This window comes from Rhinatrema bivittatum, chromosome 1 (genome assembly GCF_901001135.1).
Source record: "Rhinatrema bivittatum chromosome 1, aRhiBiv1.1, whole genome shotgun sequence".
NCBI classification, from domain to species: domain Eukaryota; kingdom Metazoa; phylum Chordata; class Amphibia; order Gymnophiona; family Rhinatrematidae; genus Rhinatrema; species Rhinatrema bivittatum.
This window is the reverse complement of record NC_042615.1, coordinates 588656606-588678179: the sequence shown is the minus strand read 5'-3', so window position 1 is coordinate 588678179 and position 21574 is coordinate 588656606. Positions and strand designations below refer to the sequence as shown.

General features: G+C 43.9%; 1 protein-coding gene across 1 annotated transcript; it reads right to left on the bottom strand.

Moving 5' to 3' along the window:
* Positions 1–7179: 7179 nt before the first annotated feature.
* On the bottom strand, positions 7180–21523 carry HINT1 (histidine triad nucleotide binding protein 1). The gene is made up of 3 exons (XM_029618932.1): positions 21298–21523; positions 8945–9049; positions 7180–7508 (listed from the first exon to the last, which is right to left on the bottom strand). The coding sequence occupies exons 1-3, from the start codon at positions 21406–21408 to the stop codon at positions 7344–7346; spliced, it is 381 nt and encodes a 126-aa protein (XP_029474792.1). The 5' UTR covers positions 21409–21523; the 3' UTR covers positions 7180–7343.
* Between the last annotated feature and the right edge of the window lie 51 nt (positions 21524–21574).

Sequence of the window (21574 nt, the reverse complement as noted above, 5' to 3'; positions counted from 1 at the left end):
CCCGGCTCAACCCGAGGGACGACCTTTCTGCAGGAGCCTGTCACCTCGGGGAGCAATGTTCCTTAATATATCCAGTCAGGACTGCAGGGTTAGCACCTCTACCATCTGCTGGAGGTAGAGAAATACTGAGGGACTGCAGGTGGCACTCTCATATATCAGAGCCCAAAGTTTTGTTCCCTACCTCCATCTGCTGGTAGGGATGAATAAAACCTGCTTGCCTGGACTGATCTGGGTATGTTCAGGAAACAGAGTGCTTTTCTCTCCTGAGATTCAACACAGCTGAAAGGCAACAAACCTTCAGCCAGTCTGCTGCCCCTCAGATTTTTGCTACCTTAGGCACAGGCCTACATAGAAACATAGAAATGACGGCAGAAGAAGACCGAATGGCCCATCCAGTCTGCCCAGCAAGCCTCACACATTTTTTCTCTCATACTTATCTGTTTCTCTTAGCTGTTTGTTCTATTCCCCTTCCACCCCCACCATTAATGTAGAGAGCAGTGATGGAGCTGCATCCAAGTGAAATATCTAGCTTGATTAGTTAGGGGTAGTAGGGGCAGTATCCGCCGCGATAAGCAAGCTACACCCATGCTTATTTGTTTTACCTAGACTAGGTTGTACAGCCCTTGTTGGTTTTTTTTCTTCTCCCCTGCCGTTGAAGCAGGGAGCTATGCTGGACATGCGTGAAGTATCAGTTTTTTTCTCCCCTGCCGTTGAAGCAGAGAGCCATGCTGGATATGCATTGAAAGTGAAGTATCAGGCACATTTGGTTTGGGGTAGTAACCGCCGTATCAAGCCAGCTACTCCTCGCTTTGTGATTGCAAATCCTTTTTTTTCTTCACCCCTGTCGTTGAAGCTATGCAGGATATGCGTGAAGCATCAGTTTTTTGTTTTTGGTTTTTTTTCCCCTGCTGTTGAAGCAGAGAGCTATGCTGGAAATGCGTGATGTATCAGTCTTTCTCCCATGCCGATGAAGCAGAGAACCATGCTGGATATGCATGGAAAGTGAAGTATCAGGCACATTTGGTTTGGGGTAGTAACTGCCGTAACAAGCCAGCTACTCCCCGCTTTTTGAGTGCGAACCCTTTTTCTTCTCCCTTGCCGTTGTAGCAGAGAGCTCTGCTGGATGTGTGAAGTATCAGTTATTCTTCTCCCCTGTCATTGAAGCAGAGAGCTATGCTGTATGTGCATTGAAAGTGAAGTATCAGGCATATTTGGTTTGGGGTAGTAACCGCCGTAACAAGCCAGCTACTCCCCTCTTTGTGAGTGCAAATCCTTTTTTCCATTACCTCTTGCTGTTGAAGCTTAGAGCGATGTTGGAGTCACAGTAAGCATGTGTATGTTTATTTAATAAGGGTATTGTGTCAATAGCCATCATTCTGGCGAGTCACCCACTCTTCATTGGCGGCCTCTTGACTTTATGGATCCGCAGTGCTTATCCCACGCCCCTTTGAAGGTCTTTCACAGTTCTGGTCTTCACCACTTCTTCCAGAAGGGCATTCCAGGCATCCACCACCCTCTCCGTGAAGAAATACTTCCTGACATTGGTTCTGAATCTTCCTCCCTGGAGCCTCAAATCGTGACCCCTGGTTCTGCTGATTATTTTCCTACGGAAGAGGTTTGTCGTTGTTTTTGGATCATTAAAACCTTTCAAGTATCTGAAAGTCTGTATCATATCACCTCTGCTCCTCCTTTCCTCCAGGGTGTACATATTTAGATTCTTCAATCTCTCCTCGTACGTCATCCGATGAAGATCCTCCACCTTCCTGGTCGCCCTTCTCTGTACCGCTTCCATCTTGTCTTTGTCTTTTTGTAGATACGGTCTCCAGAACTGAACACAGTACTCCAGGTGAGGCCTCACCAAGGACCTGTACAAGGGAATAATCACTTCCCTTTTCTTACTCGATATTCCTCTCTCTATGCAGCCCAGCATTCTTCTGGCTTTTGCTATCGCCTTGTCGCATTGTTTCGCTGTCTTCACATCATTAGATACTATCACCCCAAGGTCCCTCTCCTGCTCCGTGCACATCAGCCTTTCCCCCCCCATCGAGTACAGTTCATATGGATTTCCACTCCCCATATGCATGACTTTGCACTTCTTGGCATTGAATCTCAGCTGCCATATCTTCGACCACTCTTCCAGTTTCCTTAGATCCCGTCTCATTCTCTCCACTCCTTCCGGCGTGTCCACTCTGTTGCAGATCTTAGTGTCATCCGCAAAAAGACAAACCTTACCTTCTATCCCGTCCGCAATGTCGCTCACAAAGATATTGAACAGGACCGGTCCCAACACCGATCCTTGCGGTACACCACTTAAAACCGCTCTCTCTTCAGAGAAGGCTCCATTTACCATCACACATTGTCTTCTGTCCGTCAATCAATTTGCAATCCAGGTCACCACCTCGGCACTCACTCCCAAGCTTCTCGTTTTATTCACCAGTCTCCTGTGCGGAACCGTATCAAAAGCTTTGCTGAAATCCAAGTAGATGACATCTAGTGCTCTTCCTTGATCCAATTCCTTGGTTACCCAGTCAAAAAAGTCAATCAAATTTGTCTGACAGGATCTTCCTCTGGTGAATCCATGCTGCCTCTGGTCTATCAATTCTCCAGACTGTAGATAGTTGACTATTCTCTCTTTCAGCAGTGACTCCATTACTTTTCCCACCACCGAAGTGAGGCTAACCGGTCTGTAGTTGCCTGCCTCTTCCCTGTTCCCACTCTTGTGAAGCGGGATCACCACCGCTCTTCTCCAATCACTCGGCACCACTCCCGTTTCTAGGGATCTATTGAACAGGTCACACAGCGGACCCGCCAGAACATCTCTGAGCTCCCTCAATATCCTTGGATGAATCCCATCAGGCCCCATGGCTTTGTCCACTTTCAGGTTCTTTAGTTCTTCCCACACATTTTCTACTGTAAAAGGATTTTCATCTATTCCCCTTCCCTCCAGTTTCTTGTTGTTTAGAGATGGTCCTTCTCCAGGGTCTTCTTTAGTGAACACAGAGCTGAAGTATTCGTTTAATATTTCTGCCATTTCTTCGTCTCTCTCCACACATTGATCATTACCACCTTTCAATTTCACTATACCACTTTGGACCTTTCTCTTTTCGCTGATGTATCTGAAAAAATGTTTTGTCACCATTTTTTATCTCCTTGGCAATCCTCTCTTCTGCTTGACTCTTTTCCAACTTGATTAATTTCTTTGTCTCCCTCAGTTGATACAAATATTCTTCTTTGTGCTCCTCCCTTTGGGATCCTTTATATTTCTTGAATGCTGTTCTTTTAGCTTTAATTTTGTCAGCCACCTCCTTTGAGAACCCGATAGGTTTCAGTTTTCTTTTGCTTTTCTTTACATTTCTAACATATAGAGCAGTTGCCTTGGTGATTGCTCCTTTTAGATTGGTCCACTGCTGATCCACATCTCTCTCGTTCTCCCATCCTTTAAGTTCTTCCTCCAGGTAGTTCCCCATTTCCTCAAAGTCTGTGTTTTTGAACTGTAAAACTCGGGTCTTTGTGGTTCTTTTCCCTATTCTTTTAGTGATATTAAACCATACCGTTTGATGATCACTGCTGCTGAGGTGGGCGCCCACCTGGACATCTGAGACATTATCTGCATTAGTGAGCACTAAGTCGAGAATAGCTCCTTCTCTCGTGGGTTCCAACACCATTTGTTTGAACAAAGATACCTGCATGGCATCCACTATCGCTCTACTATTTTTAGTTTCTGCAGATGGGATTTTCCAGTCTACATCTGGCATATTAAAGTCACCCACGATCACCACTTCTCCCTTACCTATCTTATGGATGTCGTCAACCAGATCTCTGTCCAGCTCTTCCTTTTGGTTTGGAGGCCTGTAAACCACTCCAATATAAATGGACGCTCCGTCATCTTTTTTTAGGTCGACCCATAGAGCTTCTTCAATACCCCAACTTCCTTGTAGCTCAGTTGCTTGGATGTTGTTTCTGACATAAAGAGCCACACCTCCCCCTTTTCTATCCTCTCTGTCCTTCCTTAACAAGTTGTAGCCTGGTATTGTTGTATCCCATTCATGAGATTCTGTGAACCATGTTTCTGTGATAGCAACAATGTCCAATTCTGCGTCAGCCATTAGGGGCTGCAGATCTGGGATTTTATTTCCCAAACTATGAGCATTTGTGGTCATAGCCTTCCAGATACTCTTTTTATGGTTATTGCATTTCCTGGACTCCTTGTGAGATATTTGTTGAGATTTGTTATTCACTTCACTATTTCTTTTTGCGGTAGTGCCACTGTTGACAGAGTTATCCATCTCAATTAGATTTTTCTTTTGCTTATGGATCTTGAAATACTGCATGCATTGTGTTTTCTCTCTCTTTTCTGGTAATACTGCAATGCTTTTCTCAAGAACTTCTTCAGTTTTTAATTTTAGAGAAGGCTTGTTGTTCTTTTTGCATTTGGTACATTGTGTGTCTCCTCATCACAGGTCTAATTCTACCAGAGCCAACTGTATTCCTGGTTTTTAAAGAATTTCCTAATGACCTGTTTGAGTGGGGGGGGTATACCTGTTGGCTGCTCTTCTGTCAAGAATGGGTGACTGTGGGTCCTACCTGAGCCTAATGGATCTCCTTTTCTTGACTCCTGGTTTGTTTGTGGTATTGGGGAATTATTTTCTGAGTAATGCAATGTGGGTGTAATTCTTTTAATTGAAGGTAATTGATCTTTAATCAGTGTCAGCTCCATTTTCAAGGAAGAGAGTTGTGCACAAATTGGGCAAGCTCTAAGTTTCCAGATGCTTTCCCTCAGAATAAAGGCTCCACAGCAGTTACATTGGATAGTCCTCATCTTGGTAATTTGTGACTTTATTTCCTTGACTGTAACCAATGTACTAATTTATCTTGCTGCCAATGGTAATCTAGGCAGTCTTTATTAGAAACAAGCCCCAGGGGTGGGAGGGAGTCAAACAGTTTAGCCTGGGACAAGCTGGGTAAAGCAGGGCACTACTGGACTGTTGTCTTTGCGTTTTGGTCAATTCTTTTTTAAAAAACAGTCTTTATGCCCCAGTTTTTTAGTTTGTGCCAGCTAACCCCAAACTAGAGAGATTTTACCAGTTTAAAAGCTGATAGCTTTGCAGACAGGAAATAATCACAGAAGCTTTCTACACAAAATGAAACAGACTATAAAGAAGTTAAAACACAGGCAGGAAATAATCACAGAAGCTTTCTACACAAGCTTTCTACACAACTTCAGATCAATAAGCAAAAATAAGCAGAAAATACTTAGCCACAATGAAGATTTCGCAATGCAGTAAACAGTTCCACCAGAAAAATCCCTTTAGCATGTGCTCAGGACAACAATGGCTAACAATGGCTCCCTTCCTTGCTCTGATTACCTTGCACAGGTCTGAGTCACACCCAATTTAGTTAGAGTACGTCACTTCTGGACTGTTGTCTTTGCCTTTTGGTCAATTCTTTTTTAAAAAACAGTCTTTATGCCCCAGTTTTTTAGTTTGTGCCAGCTAACCCCAAACTAATATGCCCATTGACAAATCCAGGCCTGTTGTCACTTTTATTGGCTTGTCTAATCTCTCTTGGCATTTTATAGTCTGTTTCCTCATCCTGGCCAGGCATGCAATAATAAAATTCTTTATTCTCACAATAGGGGAATGGGATAGGGTGCTATTTTGCCCTGCATCTAGCTTAAGTGGGGATTATAATTGCCCAGGTGTAAAAACTAATTTGGAGAAGTTTTTCTGTAATTTTTGGATGAGAGGAGGCCTTTTTACCACCATCTTCCTATATTAGGAGATAATTTTTCTACTTTCCTGCCACCAGGAAGGGAAATTAGCTCAGAGTTCATACAGTGAGAACTAAGGCACTTGAAGTTTTCTTTGATATTGCACCAAGAGACTACAAGATTAATTTTTGTGATTTTTTAAAATTCTTAAAAAGGTATTTCTGAGTTATAGTAAAGTTTTATTTGAACACCATTTCACGTGTTCAGCCTATTTTCAAGAACTAAAACAAACCTGCTGAGGTATCAAGGAATGAATACCAATGTGAGAAAGAGAGTGGAACTTGTGGGTGTAACATTTGCCGGTCGTGAGGGTCATCCAGCTACCAGCAGCACTCACCCTACGATGCAGACTGCCTCTGAAGCAGCAAAAGTGCTGCCATGATGCCACCATCACCACCACTCCCTGGGTTCCCCTACGAGTGCGTGCGCATACAGCGCAGCACCCTCTGTAGTCTCCACCGTGGGAAACAGCCTGCCTGGCGTGCTCTGAAAACATCACGTAGCTGGGTATAAAGGTCCCAGCCGTGCTCCCTAACCTTGCCTCAGCAACAGGTCCTCCTGCTTGATTGTCGTATGTGTTGCTCCCTTTTTCCTGATCCTAGCTCCTCTGGCCTGTCCTGATCTCTCTCCAGTCTGCCTATACTGACCTCTGCCATGGACCTAATATACTCTCCTGCCTGCCGCTGATCTCAGTTAAGGACTTGCTGCCAGCTTCAACCTCTGGTTCACTATTGGTAGTTGTCTGACTGCTGCCCATACTGACCTTGGACCAGGCCTGTACTCTCTTATTCTATATTCCCTGGGGGAACCTTGCCTAAATCCTGCTGGCCCCTGGAACCCAAAGGCTCAATCCAGAGGGAACAGGGCTGGTATAGGTGAAGCTCCAGTCTAGTCCCAGACCAGAGCACATTTGCCAGCTGTTGGTGTGGGCTTAGTAGGTTCACCTACTAGGCTTCGTCAACCAAGCCAAAGCACTAGAAAGACTGTGGAGGGATCCCCATCATCGTGTACCTAGGGCCCAGGAAGTTTGTGCTCCTCCCTACCAGTAAAACCCCAGCTTCCCAGTGGTCAACACACAGTGTGTAAATGGCAGGAAGAATTAGAGGTACAGAAAGATAAGACTGGCCCTGGGACTATGAGTAGCTCCTATATTTTGGATATCAGCTGAAGAAGGGGTTACACATGTCTCTCTCTTTGTTTAGTGCCATACATTCTAACTCTCATTAATCTTCAAACTTCTAGCATTTGCTTACATTTGACTAGTTTTCAAGAGTAAAGTTAATCCAATAAAAATGTTATCACCTTATATATTTTGTTTGACCTTTATTTCTGCAGAGTGGCCCAACACTACAACCACACTATTTATTCTATAAAAATACAAATTTTTCAGCAAATAAAGAAACAGAATCTCAAATTGATTTTTTTTTTATTTTTCCATATCATAGTTTTTTTTATCTCCCTGTTGAAAAGGTAAAACTTGCCAAAAAGGAACAATGTCATGTTAACAAAGGCCTTGCAACTGTGAACTAAAGCTTCCACAGGATTTAAACGTGCACTGGTGGACATGGCCCTATTAGCCTGGAGGCCAGCCCATCTGACGTCCACCAAGAACATGTAGATGAATATGGTAAACTGACTGCCCGCCATCTGGACCCTCATTCAAAACCAGTCTGTATCCTCTGCTTAGACCCAGATCAGTAGCACACTTTCTGCCAACAATTATCAAGTGTCCAAGGAGCTGGAAATGGAAGAAAGAGAGATTAATAATCCAAATATGCCCAATTTAATGTTAACACATGTTCTCTAGACCAATTCTTTTTTTTGGTCTTGGCCTGGAGTGGCTGTACTACATTTTTAAAGTTGATATAGTGCTCTTCAAGAAGCCAACACTAACATCCTTCATGTATTCAAAGCAGAGATGCAGTGTGAGCTTCCACACTTAGAACTGTAGCACAGCATTTGCAGGAGGACCATTTGTCAAAAGATAATAGTGAGAAGAGAGTTCAGACTCCAGTTTCATTCATTCTTTCACCTATCTGATCTTCTCTGACACTGCCAATTAGTGCAATTATTGATAACCTAATACATGTGAGGGTGGATGCCTATCACCTAGGATATGAAAAGATCATAATTCCATATCACATAGGCCACCCAGTCACTCACTAACCAGATCTGGCTGAAACAGTTAATCTTCAGTTTTCATTCAGGTTCAATATACTTTTATTTCCAGTTGCAGGGTCCTGGCTCAAGACTGTTACTGCAGTCTGATGGCTGATGCAGTAACCTGGGCACTAATAAAATTTGCACTGGTTTTCAATTCACGTTTTTAGCACTCGATTACTATTTTTTTTAAACTCCCGAAGCAGTAAGCTAATACACAGTTAGACCCACGTAACCTTTAAAATTTTAACTCATGGAAGGGAAAAGGCATTCTTGACAGGCTATCACCACCGCCATATAGCCAAATAAATTCTGATCTATCTGGCAGTGGGAAGCAGTGTCCAGGTAGCCAGAAAAGTCAGTACTGGTTTGGCTATCTGTCACGGGTCACTGCTACTTAGCTGGATAAATACTAACTTATGTGGCTATCTGGCAGCAGCTTCCCACTGCCAGATAACTGGATAAATATGGATTTATGCAGCAAAGTGGTGGCAGGCGGCAGGCACTTACCTGGAGAGTTTCTATTTATTTATTTGAACTATTTTTCCACAGTGCTGAAACTTAACTCTTGGTCAGAGCTAGTGTTAAGTTTCCAGTGCTAAAAAAGATGCACTGGCCAGATGCAGTCTCTTTGCAGCGGGGAGTACTGCTTAATACCCTCATTTGCATAGGATTTCCATGGGAGGGCACTAAGCAGTACTCATTTGGAAATGCTAATTTTCTAATCGCAAAACTTCTTGCTAAACTTACAGTAAGTTTTGCATGTAGAAGCTACACGTTCAGCTGAATGCATCTTTCTGCATTGGCCTGCATGTATGTTATATTTGGGGGGTAAAGGGGGAGTGCAAGTTAAGATAGTCAGGGATATAAAATAAGAAAAAAAAAATCCCTGAATAGCTGTGAACGAAAGCTCTCAGCACCAGGATCCCAGCCTTTGTTCCGACTGAACCAAAGTATAAAAGAAGGAGGAAACTAGCAGGTCAAATAAAAACCCAAACCCTACTTCTTACTTACAGCTTTATCAGAGGGATCTGCATCTGAGAGCTGGGCTATAGGCTTCTTTGGAACCACTAGAAAGTGCGTTGGGGCTTGCGGAGAGATGTCGTGGAAAGCAACACACTGAAAAACACAAAGACTGTTTTGAGGGGTGCATTTTTCAGATATGGAAACAAATAAGGTAGAGTTGCTTACCTGAAACAAAGGGCAGCAGGATGTCAGTCCTCACACATGGGTGACCTCATTCAATGGAGCCCAGTACAGGAAAACTGTGTCAAAGTTTATAGAACTTGTCTGAGCCTCATTGAGCATGCCCATATGCTGCATGCGAAATGAAAGGGGAGAAAATAACTTCACGGGAAGTGGGTTGGTTTTGTGAGGACCGACATCCTGCTGTGCTCAGAGAACAGCTGTTACAGGTAAGCAACTCTGCTTTCTCTAAGAGGCAAGCAGGATGGAAGCCCTCACACATGAATAGATTCTAGCTACAGACTGACCCCAACGGAAAAAGGGGAAACATCACTCATGATAACAGGCTCAAAATAATGTTTTGGGTTTTTTTGGCAACAAGGCTTTTCCTGTTTTGACTTGGGCTGTTTCCTATAGGTTATCACAAAAACAGCAGGCCATAGGCGGGAAAGAGTTGGGTTCTACACCTCAAAGTAATTCTGAAGGACAGATTGGCCAAACCTATTGTTGCATCAGCCATCCCTATCCAGACAGTAATAAAATGAGAACGAGTGGAGATAAACACATCGCAGCTTTGCGGATCTCCTCCACGGGGGATGATCACTGGTGAGCCATCAACACTGCCATGGCTCAGACAGAATGAACCTTGACATAGCCCATCAAATTCAGTCCCACTTGGGCATAACAGGAAGAGATGCAATCTGCTATCCAATTAGAAAGAGTGTGGCATCAGCAATCCATAATTTGTTGGTTTTGAAAGAAACAAAAAGTCATGTGGACTTCCTATCGGCTTCAATCCTCTCCAAGGCAGTCAAAGCTCTCTTATAATCCAAACTATGCAGTGCTTTTTCACCTTAGTTGATATACAGCCTGGGAATAATGTTGGGAGACAATTGACTGGTTAAGATGGAATGCAAGACACCTCTTTAGACAAAAATTTAGGATGGATACGCAAGACCACCCTATCATGGAACTTTGTATAAGATGGATAAGTTAATAGGGCCTGAATCTCACTGACCCTATGTGCCAAAGTGACCACCATCAAAAATACGACCTTCAAGGTCAAATGCTTCAGGTCACAGGACTGCAGTGACCCTAAAGGAGCTTTCATCAGCTGGAACAAAACCATGAGGTCCGATGACAGTGGGAGAAAGGTCTGATGGGAGGCTTCAATGAAGCAGACCCCATGTGAGACATACAACTAAAGGCTGTACAGAGATGGACTTACCTTCTAAATGGTGATGGTATGTGCCAATTGCACTAAGATGAACCCTTACCATGTTGGTCTAAGACCAGCATCAGATAAATGAAGAAGGTAATCAAGACTTTTTGTGTGGAGCAGGAAAAAGGATCTAGGGCCTGTTATTCACACCACATAGCAAACTTCCTCCACTTTAGTCATAAGACATCCTCAGATAGGTCAAAGCATTGCAGAATCAACCTCTCAACATCAAGTGGCAAGCGATAGAGACTTGGGATTAGAATGACACAACCTGCCTTGATACGGAGATGAAATCGCCAACCTGATCTGGTTCCCACTCCTATGGGAGAAGTCCATCCAGGAACCAATCTGTCTCAGCCAAGAGGAGACTATGAAAATAAATGGCCTTTTTGTCTTATTTGAGCTTCAACAAGATCTTCACTACCAGCGGAAATGGAAGCTATATGTGCAAAAGGCCCCTGCCCCAATGCAGGGCAAAGGCATCTGAGGCTAGTTTACTGTATGCCCTCTGTATGGAATAGAAGAGTGGGACCTTACTATTCCAAGGAGATGCAAACAGATCCACCACTGGAGTTCCCCCAACAGCGGAAGATCTGGTTTATTTCCTAGTTTAGGGATTAATCATATGATTTTAAGGACTGACTCAATCTGTTCTCTACTTCAGCCAGGTAATTGGCTCCAAGAACCATTCCTTGAGAAATGGCCCAGTCCCACAGTTGGAGCCTCCTGACACAGAATGTAAGAATTCATATATCCCTGCTTGTTGAGGTAATACATCACCAATTGGTTGTCTATTTGAACAACAACAACTTTGTTGGATAGCCCATACAGCATACTAGATCACCAGGAGTTCCAGGAAGTTGACCTGATGCAGCTTTTTCTAAGCAGATCAGAGCCCTGGGTGCAAATTCCATCTATATAAAGCTCCCCAATGCAGACTGGGCACATTAGTCATGAATACAATTGTATTGAAGAAATTCAGAAAGGGATTCCCTTGACCAGATTAGAATTGTCCCACCACAAGTACAGAGTCACTGAGTTGCCGAGTGATCCAGATGCTGTCCCAAAAGATCTTGCATGGCCTGCAGCCACTGAGACCTAAAGTCCATTGGGTGCTCCCCATGTACACACATGCCATGGGAATTTCATGCATCGCTGATGCCATGAGGCCCAACAGCTTCAATATGTGCCATACTGATGTATGCCGGCTCATCTGGATCTCTTCCATTACGACATTCAAAGTGGCAGCCCTTTGCCGTGGGAGGAAAGCTTTCACCTGAATCGTGTCTAGCAGAGCTCCAATAAATTCCAACTGAGATGACAAACCAAGGTGAGAGTTGGGTAGTTGATGATGAACCCTAGTAACTCAAACACTCGGATGGTCATGCACATTTATTCCTTGGTTCTAGCCAGAAATGTGCTCTTTACCAGCCAATCATCCAGATAAGGAAAATGCATGTACCTCCAGTTTACACAAGCACGCAGCCACCACAACTAAGCATTTTGTTAAGACGTGTGGCAGATGCTAGCCCGAAGGGCAGAACGAGATATGGGAGATGGTAGTTTCCTACTACGAATCCGAGATATTGCCTCTAAGTGAGTGTAAGCATCCTTTAGATAAAGAAAGCACAGCCAGTCCCATTTTTGAAGAAAAGCAGTTAATGTGCCCAGGAAAACCATATTAATAACTTTTCTCTTTTGAAGAATTTGTTCCTTAGGTCTCGGACAGGACAGAGTTCCCCTGTTTTCTTTGGAAACAGGAAATACTTGGTGGATAATCCTCACCCTCTTTGCCTTGGTGGAACAAGCTCAATCACTTTAGCCATCAAGAGGGAAGAGAGCTCCATTTGAAGCACTTTCTGAGGCAGCGACCAATGCCAAGATGGGTCTGAGGGCTGATCTGGCAGGAGAGCTAATAGGTTCAATTTGTACCATCTTTTGATGATGCCAAGGATCCACATGTCCAAGGTTACACTGAGTCACTAGTTTATGTAAAACTGCTGCCTCCCCCTGAGTGGAAGGTCCTCTGGAATGGGTACTGGGATCCTGGCTTTGCTCTCTGTAGTCCAGTCAAAACCTCATCTTAGGTATTATCTGGGATGCCACTTGGGGCTGAGAATAATGTCGCCTCAGGTGGAAATAGTGTCTCCTCTGCCCTGACCTTGGATATCTCCTAGAGAAGGAGGCTGGGTCTGGAGTCGCCATGAAGAGATGCTGGGTGCACTGCACAATGATTTGACATCTGTGCCATTGCATCCTTTACTTTATCTCCAAAGAGATTCTCTTCAGTAACTTGCCATGTCAGCAAGTCTTTCCTGCACTTCCAGGCAGAAATCCAAGGCCCACAGCCACACAAGTCTGTGTACCTTGATCTCTATGGCAGAAACTCTCACTACCATTTTGAAAACATAGGTCAAACAGACATATATTTCCACATGCTAACCTTTTTGTTCGTCAGTTGCAGGAGGGTGTCTTGTTGCTTTCAAGGAAGCTGCTCAGCCACTCCCTGCACCTGCTTCAGGATGTTCTACATGCACTGGCCCAAGAAGAGCCAGTAGGCTGCTATGCAAAAAATTAGCACAGCACCCAAAAAAAAAAAAAAAGAAAAAAAAGGTATATCCCAATAGTATCCATGGCCCTAGAATCCTTCAAGGACATAGAGGTGTGGGTCCTAGAGCACTTGATCCAAGAACAAATTTTATGACCACAGATTGATGTGACAGCGGACACTTCAATCTGAGAACCTTTTGGACAAGATAAACCGAATCTGCCTTCTTATTGACAAGAGCCACTATGAGAGGGTTCTCCCACATCTTCATCAATACCTCCCTGAAGGATCTTGTGAACTGGGCCTGCCACTATTTCCTTAGGAGGTTCCATTTACTGGAGGATGCCAGCATCTTGTTCTTCGACTCTTCCTCCATCTGCAATGTAAATGGAATTGTCTCAGTCATTTCTCTTATAAAGCCCACAAAAAAGAAGTCCTGAGAAGAGAGACTTCCTTCTGTCTGGTGGAGCAAAGGGGTTGGAAGGGAGCGTGTGGACATCTCCGCTGAAGATATCCACAAAATCTTAGCCACAACTCCCAGGAAAACTGAAAGCTGGACTCACGACACTGTGTAGGGAAGGGCTCTTTTGGAGCTTGTTCCTCAGCCAGTGGGTCAAGAACCAGTGTAAATGGCTGCTGGGCCTTGAACCCCGAGGCACCAGGACATTGAGGAAGCTTCCTCTCCCAAAGAACTAGAAATTAACAATGGGCCAGCAGACGCCAACCCCGATGCCCCTCCATTGGTATCAGGCATTGGTACCAGGACAGACATCAGCATTAATACAGTACCAACGAGGACCTGAAGGGAGTTGAACAGTGACTTGAGGATTGTCAATGCCTGCCTCGGTGCCCTTCTTGCCTTGGCACAGAGTCCTTGCAGTACTTTTTCCACAGCCTGCTGGATCCTTTTCTTCAGTTCCTCCTCGAAAATAACCAATTCCAACACCAACTGGGAGGCAGGAAGAGTGGCCACATCCTCTTTGGAATAGAGGAGAGGATCAGTGGAGACAGTTGCGAGTCCCCAGCAGCAATACCTAGGATGAGGTTTTGACTGGACTACAGAGAGCATAGCTAGGATCCCAGTACCCATGCAGAGGACCTTCCACTCAGGGGGAGGCAGCAGTGTTACGTAAACTAGTGACTCAGTGTAACCTTGGACATGTGGATCCTTGGCATCATCAAAAGATGGTACAAATTGAATCTATTAGCTCTCCTGCCAGATCAGCCCTCAGATCCATCTTGGCATTGGTTGCTGCATCAGAAAGTGCTTCAAATGAAGCTCTCTTCCCGCTTGATGGCTAACGTGATCAAACTTGTTCCACCAAGGCAAAGAGGGTGGAGATTTACCTCCAAGTACTTCCTGTTTCCAAAGAAAACAGGGGAACTCTGTCCCAACCTAGACCTAAGGACCTTGGACAAATTCTTCAAAAGAGAAAAGTTATTAATATGGTCTTCCTGGACACTTTAACTGCTTTTCTTCAAAAAGGGGACTGCTTAGGGAGTTCTTGGCAAGTGCCAGACTGTCCCAGCTCACAGCATCATGCATCACTGGAGAGATACCAGTGATTCTTCAATTTCTCTTGCTATGCGGCTTGGGACTTCTTTGATGCAGAAGTCGAAGAGGCAGAACCAGACACCTTCTTCAAACAGGAGAAGTCAAACACTGGTCTGAGTCTGGGTCCCTACTGCCACTGACACGGAGGGAAGATATGTTCACCCCTGATCACTGTTCCCTCTAAGCTGTGCGCGGCTGCGCACAGATTTTACCCCTCCATGCAGGAAGACCGGCAGGGCCATGGGGGAGCCCATCCCACCCCGGCACAAAGAAAAGGCCCTGAAAAGATAGGAGAGTCTGTGTGTGTGAGCCGGAGTGTACATATGAGAGAGAAAAACAGCATGTGAGAGTGAAAGCCTGTGTGTGTGAGTCAGCATGCAAGAGTGGGAGCCAGTGTGTGAGACAGACAGCACTGAGAATGAGAGCCTGAATGTGTTTGAGAGAGGAAGGGAAGAAGACAGGTAGAGAGAGAAGCAACAGAAAAAAAGAGAGAGACCATATAAAAGGAATTGGTAAAAAAGAGAAAGGAAACGTGGAAAACAAAAAACTTGGACAAACTGATTAGAAAAATAAGATCAGACAAAGGGTTAAAAAAAGGGGGGGGGGTTATTATTAGCATATTTTACCTTTGGGAATATGCATTACATATTTGTATTTTGTTCTCTCTTCAGTATTCCACTGTTCAGTCTGGTTCCTCAGGCTATTTTATTTTTGTCTGCATGTTTCTGTTTCTAATTTGTAGTCCTTTATTCTGTATTAAGTAAAGTCTGTGTTCTGCATGTGTAACTGCGGTGCAATTTTTTTTTTTTTTGCTGGCATGCAGTTTTTCTGTAGGGCTTTGTAGCAGTACAATTTGTTCAGTTAACCCCAGTAGGTGGTGTATTTAGTATTCTAGTGCATGGTATAATATTTGCATTGATGTCGTGTCAGAGATAGCTGCTGCTGCTTGAGTCCCAAGATAGTACTGGTATGGTATAGCAAGGTTTTCGATTTTATTTTATTTTTTGCAGGGATTTGTGTTACTTCTCAAAGAGTTTGGAGGTGAAGGTTTTGCAGTTACTGAGATGAGTAAGTGTGCATATATATGTGTGGAAGAGGAAAACTGAGTGAGAGTGCATATTTGAGAGAATCTGGGGTGTGAATGAAAGGCATGAGAGCGAGTGAGTGTGTTTCTGAGAATGATCATGTATATGTGAGAGCATGAAGGTGAATATACAAGTGCGTAGTGTATGAGAAAGGTGGTGTGCCTGCTGCTATCAATATTCCTTTAAAAGACTGGGTTGCTGTGAACATAAAATTGATAGGCTTTTTGCATCAAAGAAAGTAGTGCTCAAAAGGGAATGAAACCACATATTTTTGCTCACAAGCAAAAAAAGCTTTTCATAAAGCAACCCAATCCTTAGAGGGAACATTGCCACCGATGCAATGGCCCTCCTATTATTGGTGCAGATCCAGGGCTCTTCAATGTTGATTTCGCAGATGCCCAGACATTCCATAAGATCCAACCAGGAGAGTCATCCTTTGGGGGGTCATTTCTCTGCACTTGCAGCACCCTCAGATGTCTTGTGATGTCCCCAAATGATAGGACCATCTATTGTGGAGGTCCATAAGACAAGAGATTACCCAACTGCATTGAGGGAGCCGCTGGAAACCTGCTATGCACGTTGGAGCAAAACAAAAGGAATGCAAAAAAATCGATCTCTATGGCAGTGGAGTGTCATTGGCCAGTGGGCATAGACAGCCCCATAGCCACAGGGAGCAGAAGCAAATGAAAACTTAGAAAAATGCTGAAAAAAAAAAACTTTTCCTAGGGAGCTACAAGGAATGAGGCTGTGAAACCTCATGACCAACAGCCAAAACTGAAAAAAAAAAATACACATTAAAAACCCATACAAAAACTTCAAAAAAGAGAGGATCAAACTATGACCTACAGGCTTCACGGAAAAAAAGACTGAAGGGACCCCGTGTGGACACATGGTATGTTAGCATGCCGTGCGTTCGGCAAGTGAGGCTCTAGCAAATTTCTAGAAACTGAGTTTTTCCATGCTGGGTTCCATCAGATGACATCACTCACGTGCAGGGTCTGCCATCCTGCTTGTCCTCAGAACCTGAAAGCCAGAGGACATTACTGTCTATCAGTGATGTAATAAGATACCAAGTGTTAATTAACTGGTGCTTTTAACCTCCCATATACACAGAGAATTGTATGCGCCACTTTTTTAATACTAAGTCTAAAGTTTGCTCTTACTCTTTGCAAAATGGCAGTTAACTTAATACTAAAAAACACTTAAAGAAAAGTTTAGTCACAACTGTCCTCCAGGAATTGCACCAACAATCATCTATGGACTTTACCAACTTGAGGTTAAACCCAGTTATCAAAGTGGAAGGGCCACACCACCTGCTGTATTGTCATATTATAGGTCCATTATTTGCTCTTTCACACGGCTGCCTTTCTGGCTACAAAATGGGTGAACCAAACTAGTATTTATTATTTTTTTGGGGGCTTCCTAACTTTTTTTTTTTACTCTACTTGGAGGGTTGGTTCCTCAGGATGTCACACCTCCAACTGTGATTACACCTTCCATTCCCTCCTACTCAGCTGAAACATTTCAGCTAATATCACCATTTGGAGTCTTCTGCCCTTCGGATTCTTCCCTGACAAAGGCAGTTGTTGATCATATCTGAGTCCTCCTGATGATGAAGGAATTAAAATTACAGGTACCTTCTAAGGATTCCGTATAAAAATAGCTTGCATGGATGCAAGCCTCAAGTTAGGGTACTTGAGTGCTGCACAAATTCTGCAAGATGTGATGACGCTCTCCATTCCAACATTGTAGTGCTTATGCTAAACTGCAAATAATTTACATTAATACTTAGTTTTAAAGCTATCAACTTTCATTCAGTATCCCGAAGGTTAACTTAAATGTTTAAGTGCCTTTGTCTGATCAACATAACTTTCACTTAAAGGCTGAGGAAAATTAACAAGAATAAAATTAAAGATGTCTCCACAAGTTATTTAAAATCTTAGCTCCCACTGTTTTCCATTTAGGTAGCTTTAAGAGTTAATGTGCACTTTGCTTGTGGCCAGGAGCCCTAAATAACCTTTATTCAGCCATCAACCCTAATTCTATCTGTCCTGGCCAGAGGCAGTGTGAGAACTACAGGAAATTACAGAATTGAACAGAGAATCACAAATGATGTAAAAACCTGAATGTAAAATATCGGAAAATCTCAATTTACTTTAGACAAAAAAAAATGTAAAATGTTAAGCACACAAAAGTGCAATGGGAGCATGCAGGAAGAGGGGAAGTGGAGGAAATAAAAAAAGACAAATAATCTTCCTTCCCTTGTTCAGCCTCAGTCAGTGCTGGTGCCAAAAGCAGGCCAGTTGCAGCAGTCTCTCACTCTGGCCAATTAAAATCTGATGCAATAACGTGCGTGTAAAAATGTGCATCCAAACTGGGTGCCTTATTTTTTTACATGCGTAATCCACCTCTCCTGGGAACCTGATGCAAATGTTAAGTGAGCTGCTGCGCTAAAACAGTCATGGTAGGGATAAATTGTGCATCCCTCGCAAGTCCTTGGCATCGGGCACCCAGGAGACGTGGCTGTGTGCGGGTTACCAAACAGGTGAGCTATTTATGAGCATCCATTTTATCCCGTGACAAAAGTTTGCTGATACAATACACACAGGCTGGAGCATGCATATTGTGCACCCAGAAGATTTTTTTCCTTTGAGACTTTTTCATGATGCTGCTTTCCGTGGTTCCTCCTACTTGTATCACCACAATAAAAAAAAACAAAACAAAAAAAAGACTATTTCCTTGTAAGTATACCACTTGACACACACGACTTTACACCTGCTCCAGGGCAGGCATAAAATTTGATGGGTTAAAAAGTGCACCTTGTGCGTATAGTGGGGCGGATTTTAAAAGGGTTACGCGCGTAACCCTTTTATTTAACAGCTTTTCTATACCAATATTAGTCGGCACATCATATCTGTTTACATCAACAAAAAGGTGGAAATTACATAGAACAGGGCTGGGGCAGAGGATATTACAGTTATAAGGCAAGGTAGACTGAAGAAATAGAAGATAACTGCGTGGTTACAGATTAACATTCTGTAAACTTATGAAACCTATTTACATATTAACATATAATACATAGTGACATATTGTACATGGGCGATTTCACTGAACGGGTGGGAAGGAACATATAGGGATGGAGCTTAAGGGAAGAGGGATTGTGGCAGGGAATATTATAGAGGAGTCTAGTCTGGGTATGCAAGGTGGAAAAGCCATGTTTTTAGCTTTTTTCTGAATTTGAAGGGGCATGGCTCAAGACGGAGGTTAATGGGTAGCACATTCCAACACGCTGGGCCAGCGATAGATAGGGCACGTTCTCTTGTTGATGTGAGACGGGCATTCTTAAGAGATGGGATGTGCAGGGTGCCTTTAAGGTTTGTTCTGGTAGGGTGGGAGGATTGTGTGGTTTGGAAGGGCTCATTAAGCCAGACGGAGTTGCTTTTGTAGATGGATTTATGAATTATAGTGAGGGTTTTGAATAGAATGCGTGAGGGAATAGGGAGCCAATGGAGGTCCTTTAGGGGGGGGGGGGTTATATGGTCGAATTTGCGAGCATTCATGATGATTCTGGCAGTGGCGTTTTGAAGCATTTGAAGGGGCTTAATTGTGGCGAGAGGAAGGCCCAAATACAGGGAGTTGCAATAGTCCAGTTTGGATGAGAGGGTGGCTTGAATGACTGTTCTGAGATCATGGGTGTGGAGTAAAGGTTTAAGTTTTTTTTATAACATTGAGCTTATAGAAGCCTTCTTTTAGGACAGAGTTGATGTGTTTTTTATAGGTTCAGTTGTTGGTCTATAAGAACGCCAAGGTTTCGTACTGGTTGCTGTGCTGTAAAGGAGTTAGCGACTGGGTCGTTGGCTGTGATTAGCTTGCATGTTTGGTGGCTGTGGATAAGAAGCAGTTCAGTCTTAGTTGTGTTTAGGGCGAGGTGGAGATTGGTGAGTAGGGAGTTGATTGAGTTAAGGCATTGAGTTTTAAACCCCTCCTGCGCGCACCAAGTCTATTTTGCATAGGCCTGGTGACAAATGCACGTCCCGGGGCTTGAAAAAAGGGGCAGGGAGTGGGCGAGACGGGCCGGGGCAGAGGTCTCTGGCACAGCAGCTGTGCCGGGGGATCGCGCGCCAGCACTTAGCCAGCGTGAACAACCTACGCCTAAATAAAAAAAAATAAAGATGGGGGGGAGGGCGGATTAGATAGGGGAAGGACGGAGGGAACGGGGAAAGCCATCGGGGCTCCCCTAGGGTTTGGCACACGCAATGTCCACAAGTGTGCGACTGCGCGTGCATGTTATAAAATGGGCATAGATACGAAAATCTGGCCCAGTGATTTTTTTTGCATCGCGTGGAAATAACTAATAGCCTCATCTACATGACATTTACATGTGATGAGCACTAGTAGCTAAGCCTTTGGATATGCTGATCCTCTTATTGCATAATGGGTCATGAACGTGCGACCAACTGCTTGTTAACCTGGGCGCACTTTATTGCATTGGCCTCTTAGATTGATCTTTTAAGCAACACTGAACAAAAGCATTTAACATTGTAAACGAAAGCACATAAGTACCATCTGGCACACCCACAGGCCGATGTAGGTAGCTGAGCGTTAAAACACTGTGTACTTGATTTCAGCACTCGGTTTTTAACATTCATTTTAAAATATATTTAATACCCGATGCAGTAGCTAATACTGTGCAAGTCCATCAGGAATTAAAAAAACAAACAAACAGACAAACTTTAAAATGTGTATCTCAGCCAAATGCCCATTAACTCAGGAAGGAGAAGGGAGGCAGGCATACTCAGACTTATTTGCGACTTAGCCAGATAAAAATATTGTCCCAGACTTAAGCTCCCAGTACTAAAAAAAGGCACACTAGCTAGATGCAGTCTCTCTATATGGGAGTACTGTTTAAAGCCGTCATTTGCATACGATTTCCATGTGAAGGCGCTAAGCAGTACTCCCATTTAGAAATATGCACTAAAGCTTTTCTCTCCCCCCCCCCGATTTTGTGTCTCTGGGAAACCAGCTTAAGTGAATCAGGCCCAAAACGTCTTGTTGCATCGTCAATAACTTTTGCGCCAAAAAAAAAATGAGCGTTGAGGTGCAGGAAAGTGCGTTTGGCTGTCTGAATGCACCTTTCTGCATCGGCTTGTCTATCAGATCAAGTTTTCAAAATAACAAAAGCAGATTTTTCGTATCACTATTAAGGGGCCACATACTGAAGGGTTTTGAAGGGGTTCTTCCCCTTCTGTGTCTATGGGAAAACAAGTCTCGTAAACAGAGCCCTAAAAATGCGCAAACTACAGAAAACAAGTGAAAGAGAGGTCGCTGTAGTGAGTTAAGATTTTGGTGACAATGTAAAGCAACGCGGAGAACAGTTAATAGCTTCAGGCCAGGTGACTGACCTTCCAGCTCACCCGCTGCATATTTTAAATGACCTTAAGCTATCTAAACTGTTCTATGATTAGGATCACTTGCTACTGTACTGTCTTAAAAAAAAAAAATCGCCTTCATGCACAAGTCAGCAAGCTGGAGGGCGGCCTGACAACTGTGAACAGCTACGGCTGCACGCATGAAACTACATACCCTCCCAGAGCAGTAAAAAAACAAGTTTTCTCCACAGCAACATGAATTCTTAAATGGTAAATATAGATTACAAGTGCAAAAGAAAATGCACTCCATCGTGGGAAGGGCCGGGAACCCTACATAAAAAAAAAAAAAGACAGGGCCACCCCCGGCGCATTTAACAGGGCTTCCGCCGCTGCTTCGTCCTACCTCTTCATCTTCGTAGATGATTTTCGCCGGGATCTCCTTGCGAATGATTTTACCGAAGATAGTCTCACCGCCGGGGCGAGCGCTCTGCGCTTTGCTGATCTCGTCAGCCATGACTACGTACAACCGCTGCCAGCGGCGCGCGCGGCCAAGAAACACGCGCGCGCCCCGCCCCCTGATTGGGCAGCTGCTCTGTCACTCTCGTGGGATTTCGTCGGCAGCTCGAGCTTTCCAGGCTGCGGGGTTAGGCGTTCTCCTTTACCGGACGTCGGTGTGACGT

Coding starts and splice junctions, on each gene's coding strand:
- HINT1 (XM_029618932.1), bottom strand. CDS start 21,408: ATGGCTGACGAGATCAGCAAAGCGCAGAGCGCTCGCCCCGGCGGTGAG. Junction 9,050..21,297: donor TCATCTACGAAGATGAAGAG/GTAGGACGAAGC, acceptor TGTGTTTTTCAG/TGTGTTGCTTTCCACGACAT. Junction 7,509..8,944: donor CAGATCCCTCTGATAAAGCT/GTAAGTAAGAAG, acceptor TTCCATTTCCAG/CTCCTTGGACACTTGATAAT.